Raw genomic sequence first — 18,488 nt, 5'->3', positions numbered from 1 at the left:
AATAGTACAAAACAAAATTTTGTTAGAGATTATAAATGTTTATCTTTGGCAGGTGCGCGTTTTATAAACCAGGAAAACCGAAGAGGAAAAAAAACATTTTATTGACTATACAGCCACCGGCAACGGGATGGCGAATCAGTTGGTAAGGAAGTACACCACTAATTCATGGCCCCATTGCTTTCTATGTTAAATTCCTCAATTTCAAGCAGACACAGCTCTTTTGTTTCAAGTTCAAATAAAGTGACAATCATTGCATGTCAAAGCAACACTTTATGGTGTCTTGTACTGGAAAAATCAACATACCTTTAATGGCATATCAGAAAGAACTGGTTCCCGGAACTTCGGATGTACCAAAACAGGTACTTCAGATCTGACATACAGGCAAAAAGTACCCTCTTTATAAAATTTGGTGCAGTTTTTTTAATATTCAAAATTATAAGTCAAAAAGTGTTCTACAATGATCACCAGTCATTCAGCTTTCATTTGATACCAACAATACCTAAATATTCTACATATTTTGAAAGCTACACTCATGCGTAGGAACTATTTTGTGTTAAATATGTACTACTTTCTGGTATGTGCTTTCTGGCCGGGCCGAATTAGTGGTGTTACACCTATAACAGAACCAAACTTGCTATACTGACTTCAGCATCACTTTATTTCATTCTATGATCTATTTCAAGCAATAAAAAACACATAAAGCTTATGTCCAAATACTATTTTACTAATTTTAAGCTCAAATTGGACTGGTAGTAACATATAGGTTATTCAAAGAAAACTGAATATGGATATTATAAATGGCCAATATACTTATTTTATTCTCAATATCATTGTTGTATTTAATAATTTCTGTTAGGAAAACAATGTGCTTACCAATAGTCATAATTTACCAGAGTTTGTTCATTTAATAAAAATATATTAGACCAAACCTAAGACATAATTGAGAAAATTGTCCCCCCTTTTTTCTTCAAATTGGAAAAGGGACATTTTTGGTATAAACCATACTTCTGTGGTACAACATAGATTATAAAGAGCAATTTATATATTTTTCAGCTGGATAACTTGCTAAACTGGTTCAAAATTGCATGTACAGTGAGATTTTGGAATTCTTATATGAGTATATACCAATTGCCTAGATTGTAAAAGGCTATCATAAGAAAACCAATAAAACTTGAAAAATCATAGGATTATTTGACCAAGAGCTATTTTTTTACCATAAACAAGTCATTATATACATGTTTTATTGATTGCAATCCCAAATAATGCAAAAATAAGAATTTGGAGTCAAGTCTTAACTGCATGCATGTTGTGTGACCATAAAAGGCTAAAATACCTGATTATGTCAATTTAAGAGCTGAAATTTCCCATACACAGAATTGTTCTTCAAAAAAAGATGATTAAACATGTTTACTTACATCAAATATGACTTATTTTCATTGGAATAGGTACAACTTCTAAAAATTGAATTTCTGATGATTCTCTGTAATAGGAAGTACACCACTAATTCATGGCCCCATTGCTTTCTATGTTAAATTCCTCAATTTCAAGCAGACACAGCTCTTTTGTTTCAAGTTCAAATAAAGTGACAATCATTGCATGTCAAAGCAACACTTTATGGTGTCTTGTACTGGAAAAATCAACATACCTTTAATGGCATATCAGAAAGAACTGGTTCCCGGAACTTCGGATGTACCAAAACAGGTACTTCAGATCTGACATACAGGCAAAAAGTACCCTCTTTATAAAATTTGGTGCAGTTTTTTTAATATTCAAAATTATAAGTCAAAAAGTGTTCTACAATGATCACCAGTCATTCAGCTTTCATTTGATACCAACAATACCTAAATATTCTACATATTTTGAAAGCTACACTCATGCGTAGGAACTATTTTGTGTTAAATATGTACTACTTTCTGGTATGTGCTTTCTGGCCGGGCCGAATTAGTGGTGTTACACCGTAAGGAAAAGAAGTTTCTTGTATATTATAGACAACTAAAGATCATTTGTGTACTGCACTCCTCTTTTAACTTCACACACTAGATGAATAAGTACAGAGACTGTTATACAGATTCTTACTGTTGACATAGTCACATGACTCTTTTTCTCTTCTCCAGGCTCCACATGCCACAGTGGGTGTGGATAAACATGATGAAGAAAGAACAAAGTAATTGCTTAATCAGAAAATTACTTTAAAAACTGTTTTAGAATTCAAGCTTATGTTTACAAAAGATTTTTCAAGACACTGACAATGTCAATGTGTACATGAGATCTCACAAGTTTTCATACCCTAGTTTACTACTACTAGTCCAAAATTATGGGAGCGTAGCTATAATCTGACACCCAGAAATTCCGATAGTCCGACGGTCCGATAATCTGACAGTCCGATGGTACGACACGAAGCTGTGCCGCTGCGAAGGATATGTATATCGTCTTCATATAAGATTATTAGCATACTGCCAAAACGAGAGCAGTTTTTAATCACATTCACATTTGGGTTGAATTACATAGGAGTAATGCATAGTTTTTTATCTTTTCACTTGTTCTTAAAAGAGCAATAAGTTTTGATAAAATAGGAATAGTGTCATCATCTCAAATTTTCAAGATGCATAAGATGTTTCATAGTTCATGATTTGGAATGAAATCTTAATAAATTCTGTCTATTTTTATGTCATCAAAATGATACCTTATCACTGCTCTTGTATGGCAATATTAATCGCTCGCTGTACCATGTGTACTGTCTAGTCTTTTTCTGGTTTAATTACCAAAACCTGAACTTTTGCTAATTAATGTAGTATAATATGGACCTGCAGTTTTTGTACATAAATTAGGCCGTTAGTTTTCTCGTTTGAATTGTTTTACATTGTCATTTCCGGGCCTTTTATAGCTGACTGTGCAGTATGGGATTTGCTCATTGTTGAAGGCCGTACAGTGACCTATAGTTGTTAATTTCTGTATCATTTGGTCTCTTGTGGAGAGTTGTCTCATTGGCAATCATACCACATCTTCTTTTTTATACTAAGCATTCCTAGCCATAGAATCATCACAACATGACACCAATTATGTGAAAAAGAACAGAACGACTATAGGTAATGACGTGAAGACAGTACTTATTCACACACAGCAGACAAAGCAAATAGTGGTTTAGACCGATGGCTGCAGTGCTGAAATTTTCGGGTTGGATTCTTACTCTGGGTCATAGTATGTTACATCCGGTTGCATGCAAAAAAGGGCAAAAAAAAATATTACCTTGAATTTGACAGTTGTAGGAAATTTATCCTACATTTCATTGCAGTAAAAAGTTTCTGTGACATAGACATATATCTTGGGTGTTTCAAAGCACCATTATTTTTTTTTATTCGTTGTTTCTAAAGAATATATTAGATTCTTGAGGTTACATGGTTAATTATTATATAGCTTGTACACAGAAAGAAAAAGGGTGAACATTTGATTGGTTAACTTCCAGTGATGGCTATTTACTTATATATATGCAATGAAACTTTATGTGAAATTTTGTATATAGTATACTGAACAAGCTGAACAGGACTCATGCCAAATAAACTCATCATAGTTTAAAATTTTGTATTTTCACCAGATGCACATTTCGTCTACAAAAGACTCATCGGTGACGCTCGATTTATAAAAAGTTAAAAAGGCCAAAAAAGTACGAAGTTGAAGAGCATTGAGGACAAAAAATTCCAAAAAGTTAAGCTAAGGTAATCTATTCCGGATGCAGAAAAGCCTTAGTATTTCATAAATTCAAAGTTGTAATCAGTTTATTTATAATTATGACTATATAAATGATAACTCATGCCAATACAGAAGTGCTAACTACTGGGCTAGTGATACCCTCGAGAAATAAAAACTCCACCCGTCATGGATTCCACTGTACTCTCGCAGCTCTCCTCGAGGGGTTCTTTGGATAACGGAGGAATTTACCAGTACATACATACATACATACATACATACTGATTTGCCATAATTTTCTGTGTGAAAAAATGTATCAATTTACAAACGTTCCATGTCTATATAGGCATTTTTTTCAGAGACAAGTGACTGCACGTCGGACTATTGGGCTGTCGGATTATAAGACTGTCGGACTATCGGGCTGTCGGATTATAGGACTGTCGGATTATAGGTCTGACCCCAGTCCAAATAATTGTGACGTCTTGCAAGGCTATTTTAATTTTTTGCTTTGACGCCTTCCTGCGAGGTCATAATGCCAAACTCATTTTTTCATTTGGTCTTTGAAAGAGATTTTTCTGCTTTATTAAAATGTATTAAAAATATAACAAAACGCAACAAATGTAACGGAACATAACAAAACGAAATGGAATGGAAAATGAAGAAAAGAAATCAAAGTGAAATAATATATTTGTAGCATCCGAAATTCATGGTTCAGTGATTAAAAAAGTTCACATTTTTGTAATAAGAAAAAATAAGAAGGTGTGGTATGAGTGCCAATTAGATTACTCTCCATCCAAGCCACAATGTAATTATAGTTAGCATTTATAGATTACAGTACGGCCTTATACATGGAGCCTTGGCTTTTACCAGACAGTAAGATTTAAATTAAAGGGTCCAAAATGACCAGTGTAAAACAATTCAAACAGGAAACCAACAGTCTATATAAGTAAGAAGACGTGGTTTGAGTGCCAATGGGACAACTCTCCATCCAAGTCACAATGTTTTTTAAATTAACAATTATAGGTCAAAGTACTCCCTTGAACACAGAGCCTTTGCTCACACTAAACAGCAAGATTTAAAGGGCCCCAAAATGACCACTGTAAAACAATGTAAACAGGTAAACTAACGGTCTAATCTATATACAAAACAAGAAATGACAAACACCTATGAACCACACCACCAAACGACTTAGTAGTATAAAATATGCAGCGGGTTTAAACGGTTTACTTGGAATTGATATTGATGTAAGCAGGGAAGATCATGTTGATCGTATATGTAAGATTATCTCATCTAAAATATCACTTTTGTATAAAATTAAAGTATATTTGCCTATACACACAAGACAACTATTTTATAATACATATATATTCTGCCATATATAGACTATTGTAGTTCAGTTTGGGAAAATTTTTTACAAAAAGATTCAGATAGAATCATAAAACTTCAAAAAAGAGTAGCAAGAATTATACTTGAATGTGATATTTCTGTTCCATCTAATTTTATGTTTTCTCCTTTAAAATGGCTACCTTTTACAAAAAGAATAAAATACCAACAATCAATTCTAATGTATAAAATTGTAAATGGACTAACACGTGATTACTTAGCAATGATTAATATTAATGATGTTCAACACTACAAGTTACGATCTGTCTCTAATAATGATCTATTTGTTCCAAGACCAAATACAAATTTTTATAAAAAATCTTTTCATTATTCTGCAACCAAGGTATGGAATAATTTACCACTCATAAAAAAAAAATTGTCGTAATGTGGAATTATTAAAAAAACATTGTTATAATCATTTTCTTGAAAATTCTATGCAAGTTGAATAATTTGTTTTCTTTCTTTTATGGTTAGAATATGAAAACTTAATCAAAACTTTATCAATTATTGCCATTTGTATGTTTGAATGATTGAATTGTGTATATACCAGTAATATATATTGTATTTTTATGTATGAATATTAACTGTATACATGTATTTTGTTTGAGGGCCTCAATGAAAATTAGATTAGTTCTAATTGAGTTACCCTCTTTAAATAAAGAATTTATTATTATTATTATTATTATTATTTAATAGGCTTAAGATGAATAACATTACCAAGTAATTAATGAATTAGATAAATTTGTGTTAATTTATTTTTTACTGTAACAAATAAAAAGTAGCTCTTTGGTTGTTCGCTGGCTTCCACACCAACCATAAAAAATTGAATATTTAACATGTTTAAAAAATTAGAACACATATGACATTTGACCTACAAAATAATATGAAGAATATATCAAGTTTACCTAATTATTTTTAATTGTATCTTTGTAGTATTCCCTGATATTCAAACAGGAACAAGGTGAGTGTAATTCACAAATCGTATAGTTTCACTAAGGGATGTTAACTACTCTGTTTCAAAGTAACAAGGTTTTTAAAAGACATATAAATGTGAGTACATATACAAATGATATATATTTATAAAACAGAACTGAAAAAAAGAAAAAAATGTAAGGTCTGTATGCTTATATCAGTGTTCCAGCTAGGATTTCAAAAGGGCAGGGAGCCAATGATGAAAAGGGCACTTTAGCACGATGATTGATATTTCAAAAAGGGCATGTCAAACATTGTCTTATGTTAACTGCAGGGGTTTCAGCTAGGAGTTTTGAGGGGGTTTAGTCACTTTTACGCTAGATGAAAATCAACCTTATTTTGGGTAACAGTATTAAAGGGACCATGCAAGGATGTATATTACTAGCTCAGTCTTCCCTAGAACATTTTTGATGCATGGTAGGTCTAAAGTTAAGTTGCAATGCAGAGCGCAGCGGCGTTTTGTAGAATTATTTTTATTTCATTAGTGAAATGAATTGTGCATGTCAGTTAAAATACTACACTAGATCAGCAATACAGTCGGGAACAATACCTTACATTTTCTCCAGGGACCAACCTGGATCCCAAAACTTTTTTCCAAGGGCCCAGAAGAAATTTTAAGGCCCTACCAGGGTATTTTTACTACAGGTACATATGTTCTTATAAAGGCAATAATATATGTTTGAAATGCCTAATACATGTAGCCCAGTGTTTCTGATTTATGATAGAAATAATTAATGAATTATAATAAACCACATTGAGTTTTTCAGAATTAAAATCCATTTAACCATGTCTTTTCAGACTGTTAAACTTATAATTGTAATATTGTACATAAAAAATATATAAACCAATGAAATGTAACTGTTTCTTGTTAAAGGGGTTTTTCGAATTTTCCCGCCAAAAAAGCACATGGCTTTCAACAAATGTAAATTTGTGATCATGGATTACAGCTTTAATCACTACAAAAAGTCTAAAAGTCTGAAAAGACCAGTTTTTGTCTTAATTTGCATGAACTTTTACTCGACATTCTCCAAAAGTATGACTTGTGTCTTAATTTTTCTTGACAAATTCTCATTTATATTAAATTTGTATGAAATTTACTTGACATATTCTCGACATTCTGAATATGGTCTTAAAATTTCTTGACAAATTCTTGACATTTGAATACTGTCTTGAAATTTCTCGACATATTCTCGACATTCTTATTTTTTCTCAGTATGGCTTGACATATTCTGGACATTTTGAATCGTGTCTTAAATTTACTTGACAGTTCTGAGTTTTACCAATCATGACCAATATTCATGATATAACTTTAATCTTTATTTCTCTTTATATGATATACTGTTGTTTCAAGTTGCACTTCTTTACAACAAAAATAAAAGTTGGGCATGTTAAATAATTCAAAATTTGGGTATATAAATATTTTTACAAATGCAAATATGGCTATGAAATCTAAAGTATAAAATAATTCAAATGTGGGTGTGTTGATATAAAACAATTTCAATGTGGGTTTTTAAATAATTACAAATTTTGATTCCTAAATCTTATAAATTAAATGATTCAAACCAATCATACTGTAGACATATTTCATTCTACATTCATAATATTCAATGTTGATATGGTAAATAATTATTACACCAAAATGTGGTTTATATAAATAGCAAATTATGATGATATACAAATCATTCATTTTAAAGAAGAAAAATTTGTGTAATGTCATCTGTTAGAATATATTAAGTATTACACATGGACAGGATGTTCCCCATAAAATTAAGGTATTCCACACCCCAGAGTACACGCAACTGTCAAATACAAGTTATTGCTTTACCTGTAATCAGCCATACAACTTATCAGTTGACCGACCATGCCACTACAATTTAAAAAGTTTGTTGATAGATGAAAATGAAAATCATCATTTTGATGAAAAAAAATTGAATTGAAATGGATTTTCTTCATCAAAATTATGAAGTTAATTATTTTAACATAAAAACAAATTGAATAATTCCCAAAGATTAAAAGAAAATTATTATCTACTCCAGGAACAATAACAAAAATGTATTTATAATTGGTCCCATCAATGATTTCTATAGAAATCATCGGTCTTATGAAATGGTTCTCACACAGACTTGCATAATATGGTAAACGGACAGAAAGTCACAGGACAAAAAGTCACAGGACATAAAGTCACAAATTTGATAGGACAAAAAGTCACAGGACAAAAAGTCACAAATAATTTGTTGACAATTGTTTGAATATATAAGAGAAAGAACTTGAAATATTTTCTTTTTATTACATATATTCATTTTTTTCTTTTCAGGAAGGAGTTATCACAAATATTTATTTTTGATAAAAAATTATAAAATTCAACACTCACATTTGAATAAAAAATGTTTTTGGGTTGTTCTAAAAATGAATAAGGTTTTTGAATCAAGATGGGAACAAATTCTTTGACCTAAACGAAAGCCCCCCCCCCCCCCTCTTTTTTTAGCCACACAAACCCAAAAGATGAATTGTGGGGTCCAAAAGAGATACAAGACACCTATTTTAGTAAAGCAAATTTGACTGGCAGTTTTGCGAACGGCAAAAATCTAAATGCTGTTTGTCAATACCTTTGACTAATATTCCAAGTGAAAACAATTACTTAAATGTTTAATAAAAATAAATCAAAATTAAACTACATTGGGGATTATTCAGGGTATTCCAACTTAGTTGCACCAAAAGGGTATCTTACTATACCAAATTAATCCTTGATTCTTCAAAGTTTAGTTTAGCTATAATAAAAAGGAGTATACAACAGCAATAGAATGTCATAAACAGTGCAGAATAAGTCTGTTCACATTTCAGGCTAAATTTATACTGTTGAGATAGTGTCAAGACATATTTAAGACTGTCAAGAATGTGTCGAGACATATTCAGACATTATTTAGAATGTCAAGAATATGTCGAGACATATTCAGACATTATTAAGAATGTCAAGACAGATCGAGACAAATTTAAGACAGTCAAGAATTGGTCGAGACTAATCGAGACTCTTATCAGATGATACAGGAAGTGTCGAGAAATTTTAAGACAATGTTCATACTGTCAAGACACTTGTCAAGAAAAATCAAGAACCTTATTAGACAAATTCATACTATGTCAAGAATTTTTAAAAATTATTCAGACAAATTAAGAATGTCGAGTAAAAATTCATGCAAATTCAGACAAAAACTGGTCTTTTCAGACTTTTTGACTTTTGTAGTGAATTTAATTTGGATATAGATATTCAATGAAAGGTACAGTCAAGCATTGTTTTTACTTTCTTCTGGATTAAAACTAGTTTAAAAGATCAATTTAAAAAAAACATCTTTGACATATAAACAACAGACGATCTACTGATACATCAAACACAAATTGTCATCTTTTGAGAAATATTAAAATTGAAATGCTGACTGACCGAATTTAATGAGAAAAATTATTACAATGGTCAATTATGAAGTTTAATTAACGGATTAATGACCCATCCGATGTCAATAAGCAGATTATCTGTAATCACAACTTATTACACCTGCTGTGAATGTTAATTAGCTGAGGGTCATAAACTTGTCATAAATATGAAGACAGGTAGAATAATTGTATTTTCATCAAAATATTACGGCAATAAAGGCATGGACTTACGAAAAAGGGCAGGGGGTCAGAAAAAGGGCACAGGGCGGCACTTGGTAAAGGGCGGGCGGACCACCCTGTGAAAACGACCTAGCTGGAACACTGTATATATTTTTAAGATTTAGCCATTCAAAAGTTGGCGGGAAATGATTATCTCTAGTATTTTCATACATGTAACATTAACACCTTTTTTCTTTCAAAAACTATATGAAAAGATATCAAGAATTTAATGAGATTTATAAAAGTAGGGTTTAGTAGGCAATATTTGTAATGGCGCCACATGGATAAAACCAGAGGATTCTGAATATCTAACAAAAAGTCATGGTAAATGTTAGGGACGACATCAGAAGATCGATTTCGGACAAAAAACTTAATTCAAATAGTTAGGGGGTGGGTAAAAATCGCTGCAAGTTTTGTTATCCGACATTGATTTTCCGATTGAAAAATACGGATTCAAGTTCGACCCTAACTTATGTTTGGACTTTTAAACGAAATGAATGCCATCAAATCGTACCTGAAAGCTAATTTTTGGCCGAAAGTATTGGGCCTAAATTAATCATAGTATCTATGTCTTTCAAACGCTTTATTGATTGTGAATTTTGAATGATATGAAACCATATACAGATCAACACAGATTGTTTTGGTCCACACAGCATGGTGGCATTCTAAAAACAAACTATAAAATTTTCTATGAATTGTGTTAATAATTTAATTATTAAAATGAAAACTTAAATATGAAATCAAATAAAAATTTGAAGGTTAAATAGAATTTTTTGAGATAGTAGAAAAATATGACAGTGGGTCTCATTGGGGTCTAAGTGTGACGCGGGATTGCCGATTTTTAGTAAGTGTGACACATGAAAGTCAAATTATTGTGCCGTGAAAACGGGAAATGAAGTCTAGCGGGACACAGGAAATCACAAAAAAATTAGAATTGCTTACGTTCATAGTGTAAGCGGGATACGGGAATCTGACAAAACAGTAAGCGGGATCTGGGATCAGAACCCCCAATGAGACCCCCATGACAGTGGTCAACAGACATTGAATAGAAATTACATAGAACATATCACATTCACTTCACTCATTTGGGATTGTGCTTTTCCCTCCACAGTTGGCACAAATGCACTGCCCTGTCATCACTATACATTTCAATGGACCACCATTTAGTTTAAAGCTATATATTTTATATGAAACAATGAACTGTTTTATATTCATTTTAGAAAAGAAACAAAAACAACCAAAACCATAAACCCACTATTTATACATGCCAATAGTGGACAGATGAAAAATGCAGAATCCATTCTGACTGTACATAGTGTTTATAAAATTATAATTTAACAGTGCCTTTTTTGATACACATCACTTTTTTCCAATATTTTTTAAAAGTGATGTCCAATTCAATATACAGAACAAACATACATTGTTGAGGAAAAACAGGACCCATGATTTAAAAAGTATACTCTGAAAGCATATGCCCATATTGGTCAATCAATTTTTCCCAAATTAAGTTATCATGGTTAAGATGGGGGTGGGGGGTCAATGAAAAAACTATGTGAATTAAGTTTTTTATCCTACATTGAACTTTTGATGTCGTCCCTAAAGAATTGAATTTAAAGGATGCTTATAATATTTTTTTGGTATTTTACAGCACATGAAGACAGTATTTGGAGTTGTGCTTGGAAGAAAAATGAAACAGATGGAACAGAGAATATTATAACTGGAGGAATTGATGATCTGGTCAAAATATGGAGATGGTAAATTAAAATTTAAAATTTAAAATTAGCTTTATCATATTTTGAATTACACATCTAATATATATTTTATAATTGTAAAAGAATAATACAAGGAATTTGAAATAAAGAAATGATTATATAGTATGTACTGTATATCTGGTTATTTAAGAGTCAGGTTTTGTATAATATGCATTTAAGGTGGTCCATAACACTACAGGGAGATAACTCTGTAAAAATCAGCTGAATGTTTTAATCACAGTCTATTGTTAAGGAAATGTTTAGCTTCTCAATGATCAAAATAAGTGTTTGTCAGACGGCTATATATCCAATGAAATTTTTCCAATAAAATGTGTGGTTCAAGTTTTTGGAAATTTTTGTTTTTTTGTCTGTGGGTCAAAGTAAATATTTTGTCAAAATGTTATGAAAATTGAACTAGCCGAATTAATTTTAGTCTGGTATGTTGTACCATCTTACATGAACAGTGAAATATTTGAGGATTGCATACTTCTTGTAAAAGTGTCCACTGAGATAATTTACGCATGAAAATTTCTTAATATATAAAAAGTAAAATTACAAAAATACTGAATTCCGAGGAAAATTCTGAAAGGAAAGTCCCTAATCAAATGTCAAAATCAAAAGCTCAAACACATCAAACGAATGGATAACAACTGTCATATTCCTGACTTTGTACAGGTATAAGATTGGTTAACCTTTTTATGATACTATCTTTTTCTCTTTTTTTAACAGGACAGATGGAAGATTAGATCTAAGACATGCCTTAGAAGGACATCAGCTTGGTGTTGTTTCTGTAGATATTAACAAAAATGGAACATGTATCTTTTTTAAAAATGAATAAGAAAATAAAAGGGGGGGGGGGGGGTATAAAATATATAAGGAACCAATCAAAAAGTAAAATGAAATGGACAACATCATAGCAAAAATAAAAAAAAGACAAAGAGAGGCGAAAGATGCCAGAGGGACATTCAAACAGATAAGTCGAAAAAATAACCTGACAATGCCACAGCTTAAAAAGAAAAAGACCAACAGACAAACAATAGTACATAAAACACAACATATAAAACTAAAGACTGAGCAACACAAACCCCACCAAAAACTCAGGTGATTTAGTGCTCCGTAAGGGTAAGCAGATCCTGCTATGTAAGAGATTGACATTCTGTGATCTAGACAAGGCTAACAAGCACAATATTAAGAGATCATTTAGTAGTTCAAGTTCAAAAGAAAAATATTCCTTAACATATTGACAGTGGCAGCTTCCAGTAGTTTAGACAGCCATGTACGAGTATGGGACATCATCACTGGCAAATGTATCAAAAGTATTGATGCTGGTCCAGGTAAGGTTTTATATATTTGTTTTTCTTTGACACAAAATCTCGACCTAAAGATGAAAAAAACTGAAAGCAAAGGAACAACACTTTTATTACTGTTCTTCGGTTTAAAGTTAAGTCATTGTCAGTGATGACTTCAGCAAGGAGCATAAAGTCTCACCAGCACTGTTAGTTCTAGACAACACCTGATACAAGCAGTTACAAGCACCTTTTCTGAGAGATCACTACAGATAGTGAATTTTGACAGAATATTTTGTGTACTGTAACAACTCGTGTAGAAAATCCAAATCTAGCAATGAAAGGAATTACCTTATCAAATATTAGAGAAATAAGTTATGGCAGAGATAATATTCTGTACCAAAATATTTTACAAATATACTGTGCAGGAAATATATAATTTCTTAGTCAATGAAAATGTATCTCTAAGGAAAATAACGCCAAGTCCAATAAGAGGGTAATTTTTTTTACCGGTAATGTAATCTTTTAACTTTTTCTTGCAGTGGATGCCTGGACGCTAGCATTTTCACCAGACTCCAGATTTTTAGCTACAGGTAGTCACAGTGGTAAAATTAACATATTTGGTGTGGACTCAGGGAGGAAAGAAATGACCATGGACACCAGAGGGAAATTTACACTTAGTATTGCTTATGTAGGTTTTACATTTTTTTCAGGGGAGATAATACACTCTTTAACATATACCTTACATATTTATTTTTTATTATGTAAACAGATGATAATAGCTTAAAATGAAAGAGCATGTAAAGTGACCAACTAATATAGTATGGTATCAAGAGTAATTTTGATGTAAGGATTTTATTTTATTTGCGTCGATCTTATCTGAACAGATGCTCAGTCAAATTGTTAAAAGATACATGAGCAATCAGGTTGGTTGTCTATATTTTTAAAGAATTTTCACTAAAATCTGTATGTTTTATTATTTATATTTCAGAGCCCCAATGGACAGTATATAGCATGTGGTTCTATAGATGGAATTGTAAATGTTTTTGATGTAAATAAAGGTGTACCTATCAACACATTGGAAGGTAATTTTGTTTGGTTCATACTACATGCACCATCATCATCAAACAAGTAAAATTTCTCTAGTTTATACAATAAATTATACTGGATGCAGATCTCTCTGAAAAAGATGAATACTTGCCAAAAAAAATCCAATAGGAATATACAATCAAGACTGAATTCTTTAGCATAAACTTAACATAGGGTACTGGAGCTGTTGTACCAGCCATCACTTAATCCTCATCAACAGACTATCAATAATTTGGCAAAATAATTTGCAATTATTTTTCTACCAAAAAAAATAAAAACAGTTTGACTAAAAATGTTAGAAGGGTTTTGAGTACAACTGGTATTTGCATCCAGTATTAAGTGCACAGTCAGTAGAAATAAACATCAATCTTAATCTTTTTCAAAGAATATTTCAATTTTTTAAGTAGAAATTGCAAATTTTAATGGAAAATCTTAATGGATGCGATATTAAAAGTTTAATAAGAAAATCTATATTGAAACTTGTTTGATATTGATAATGGCACTTGAATATTGGATGAGGCATAACTGTTGACATTTCCACTGATGAATGGCGAATATTTGTCTGTCCTCCAGCATATCTGCTTGATGTGTCCAACTATCCAGCATACAAACTATGTACTTTTTATACCTGAGACTACCATCCGTGCATATGTAGGCCAGTGCTTTTGACCTTGAATGATTTTTCAACAAAATTTGTTAAAAATTTCAGGTTATAAATTGTGTAGTTCTTATTGAGCTTGGACTCCAGCACCCTCAGGAAAACTTGGTTTTTAACTTCATTGGCTCCTCTGTTTGATCCTTTTGATTTGATTGATCCAAATGTTTTATTAAATAACTACCTTAATGTTTAAGCTTAAATATACCAAAATAAAGGTTAATCCCAAAATATGAATAGAGAGGTGCACTTAAACTAATATTATTAGAGTATATAATTATCCTGTTTCATATTTTTGAAAACATATACATTTAACATTTTCACTTTCAGGTCATGCCAAGCCAATCAGATCTCTTTGCTTTTCACCAGACTCACAGCTTCTTCTGACAGGGTCAGATGATAATACCATTAAAGTCTATGAAATGTAAGTGTACCAGGTTTAATCTTAATTTAAAGACGTGTATGTTATCATTATTTAAATGTAAGTTGATATTCAGTATTTATCATGTGTTTTCTATAAAAGGTCAAATTTCTTGAGATCCCCCTTTTTTTTTGCCTTCTAAAGTATTGAAATTGATCATTTATCTTTAATGCTATTTTGTTGTTTAAAATTAAAAAATGAACAGACACAAGTTTTACAATTTTGCATTGACCATGTTAGAGGACCATTTGAATGTCTTACATATGTATTTGAAATTCAAAGAAAACAAATGGAAATATTGGTTGTAGTATAAATGAGATGAAAGATACTAAAGGGATATTCAAATGCGTAAGTAGTCGAAAAACATGGGAAAAACGAAAAACAACCAAAAACAAACTGTATGAAAAAATACATAGAAAACTAGAAACTGAGCATATTTGAATTTAGGTTGTCACAATTTTACTGAATATTGAGTATTTTGTTTTTGCAGACAACATGCCATCATGGCTGGTGCCCTGTCAGGACATGGTTCATGGGTACTCAGTGTAGACTTCTGTAAAGACGACACACATTTTGTTTCAAGGTAAAGTATTTCTATACAGAATTTCTATCCTCTAATAAGTTTACAGAGTTTGGTTTTCTCATTTTCTTTCATTACATTTGATTTAATACACATAGAGGAAATATGTAGAGTTTGTTATTTATTTTATTTCCACAAATTTTGAGTAGATCTGTATTCTAAAACAGACTGAATTTTTTTCTGTGTCTGTCTTCTGTTTAGTCTCATCCTGTCTATAATACAAGTAGAAGCTATTGTTATATGTTGGGTTCTGTTGTACAACTTTTCCTCTTGTTTTTCTTACAATGTGATTTCTGTTTTACAACTTTTCCTATTGTATTTTTACAATGTGATTTCTTTTCTATAAAATTACTTACCCAATATGAACATAAAATAATGTGTTGTAGTTCTTTTCATAAAAATTAGGGGACAAGAAGCAGTTTTCTTGATTGATCAAATTCACCCCATAAATGTACTTACACTCTACTGAAAATCATAGTTTCATAAATACAGTCAAACCAGTATACTGTAAATTCAGAAATTATTGCGATGTTTTTATTATTGCGAAAAATGCGACAGGGTTATAATCGCAATAATTTAAACTCGCATTTTGAAATTTTTTATAGGAATTAAACAGGATTTTTCTCAATATCGCAAAAATTAAAATCGCATTTTAGTCTAAAATGACAAAATCGCAATAATAAATGCACGCAATAATTTCCGAACTTACAGTACATGTATAAAGCATTGTAAATGTCACCATCAGAACCAGACAAAACTGATCTTATAAGAGAAGTGACTTGAATTGAGATTCAAAATCCATAGATGATACTACAACTAAGAGATAAGAGGGTGACCTGTTAAATAGGTTTTGATGTAATAGAGATGTAGCTTTATAATCACTTATTGCAGGATGGCAATCATGTACTCTTTAATTGAATTACATTGCTAGTTAGTTAAAATTTTGCATCATCAGAAATATTTTATATAATCTAGTAATATGCTTGCTTACAGTTCATCAGATAAAACCGTAAAGATCTGGGATGCTGGATCAAGACAGTGTGTACATACATTCTATGACCATGCTGATCAGGTATATTGTAATTTCTGCCTTGCTGTTATAAGAAACAGACTTCAATGTAACAAAATTAGAATCTAATAAGGGGCGCTCACTATATTTGTGTTTTTTTTTTTTTGGTCACTGGTCAACTGTAATTAAGAAATAAATGCATCATTTATTGGGAAGCCCTGACCACTGGCAAAAAATGAGAGAACTTAGTTATGCCAAGAATTGTAGAAGAAAATCATTTGTGAAATTATCAATGCAAGTTTTTATTATTAGGAATCTAATACTGTCGCATTTTATACATACATATAAACATCACATTAATTTATGAATTTCAGTATATATCACAGCTTAGGAATTTGTGATCCTGTTCATCGCACCCATCGCCAATCAAGTTTGTTGTATAAGTTGTGAACAATTTTACCGTTGTGAGTTCAATTTATATGATATAATAAGAGAAGTATCATGACAACTCCATTTTTTATACAAAGAATCATATTTATACCCTATGTTACCAGTTGGGGTATATAGTTTTTTCACACGTCTGTCAGTCAGTATTTCTAATTTTCTAACTTGTTTTACAGGTATGGTCAGCTAAATACAGTGACGATGGATCTAAGATTGTGTCAGTGTCAGACGATAAGTCAATACAGGTTTATGAAGGACCACCTGTGTAATGTTGACACCTTTATCATTATTCATCATATTATGTCTGACAGCTTACATTTGACAATTAGATTGGTCAGAAACAATGACAGAGGCTTCTGAAATTTTAAAAAAGGGTCACAATTTCTCTTATTGAAATATACTCTAATGATTCATCTGCTGTTTTTTTTTAATATAAGAACAGGTTGATATATTTGAAAACAGAATATTTTGAATGGAATTTATTCCTGATAATAAATTTTATTTAAATGGAGGGAAACTACTATTCATGGTACTTGTTCTAACACATGGATAACATGTGGATTTCATTAAGCAGACTTGTTTCAACTGCAAGTTCAAATTAAATTGAGAGGAGAAAACAGTGCTGTTAAAATCGTTGTAAATAAAGATCATATTTTAAATAAAAGTGTCTTAAAATAGATTTTTTGTATTGAAACATGACTGTAGATGTGTGTGGTTCTCCATGGCCTGATGATACATTGTAAACTTATATAGAGTTTGAGCATTCCTGTTGAAGGTAAAAACCGAAAAGCATGTTGGATGCACAAAATTTATCAAGTGTTTAATTTCTTGTACAAATCCATCAGGAAGATAGAAATAAAGGTAAAAATCAAAAACTGAGTAAACTGCATGAACCCCAAAAGGAGAAAGATCATCATATTATTTCTAGACTAATTTCTTTTAATGCTTTCTATCAATTAATTTTAAAGTTTATCTGTGATACAATTTGTTGTGTCATTCAATCTCCAAAAATGGTTTCTTGTTTTTGCTTTCTGATTGCATGCAAATACTTTGGGTTTAAAACAGTATGTCATCCTGTGAATAATTCGCTTATGAGCAAACATCAGAAAAGAATAACTTGTAATGGTTTTTTTTTTAGTAACAACAGACAAAAGAATAATGTCAATTGGACCTGCTTTGATACTATAATTGCACTTGAATTTTTACTAGATAGTATTTTTGTTTGCTATGGAGATTCTATATATCTTCAAGTTATCGGAATTCCTATGGGTACTAGCTGTGCACCTCTGATTGCGTACCTTTTTCTGTATTGTTACAAGTTACATTTTATGACTAAAATCAGCAAAGACCTATCGAAACAACATCTGATACAAAAATTTAATAACACTTTTGTATATTTGGATGATATATTGGATCTCAATAATGATGACTTCAGTATGTACACTAAAGAGATTTATCCTGCTGAACTGACTTTAAATAAAGCAAATACTAACAAATATGGAATGCCACAGATGTCTTATGTGGAACTCTGATATTACGTTATGTTGTTCTATTATTACTTGATGATAGTTT

General features: G+C 31.2%; 1 protein-coding gene across 1 annotated transcript; it reads left to right on the top strand.

Annotated features, from left to right (window-relative positions):
- The first annotated feature begins 36 nt into the window (after window positions 1–36).
- Window positions 37–17,595, top strand: LOC127721198 (WD repeat-containing protein 61-like). The gene is made up of 11 exons (XM_052227880.1): window positions 37–142; window positions 6,001–6,028; window positions 11,330–11,435; window positions 12,162–12,247; window positions 12,680–12,766; window positions 13,261–13,409; window positions 13,710–13,803; window positions 14,793–14,886; window positions 15,374–15,466; window positions 16,457–16,535; window positions 17,093–17,595. The coding sequence occupies exons 1-11, from the start codon at window positions 128–130 to the stop codon at window positions 17,183–17,185; spliced, it is 924 nt and encodes a 307-aa protein (XP_052083840.1). The 5' UTR covers window positions 37–127; the 3' UTR covers window positions 17,186–17,595.
- Window positions 17,596–18,488: the final 893 nt, after the last annotated feature.

Source organism: Mytilus californianus, unplaced genomic scaffold (genome assembly GCF_021869535.1).
Source record: "Mytilus californianus isolate M0D057914Y unplaced genomic scaffold, xbMytCali1.0.p SCAF_12, whole genome shotgun sequence".
In the NCBI taxonomy this organism is placed as follows: Eukaryota; Metazoa; Mollusca; class Bivalvia; order Mytilida; family Mytilidae; genus Mytilus; species Mytilus californianus.
This window is presented reverse-complemented; position numbering and strand designations above follow the sequence as displayed.

Coding starts and splice junctions, on each gene's coding strand:
- LOC127721198 (XM_052227880.1), top strand. Junction 13,410..13,709: donor TTACACTTAGTATTGCTTAT/GTAGGTTTTACA, acceptor TTTATATTTCAG/AGCCCCAATGGACAGTATAT. Junction 16,536..17,092: donor TCTATGACCATGCTGATCAG/GTATATTGTAAT, acceptor CTTGTTTTACAG/GTATGGTCAGCTAAATACAG.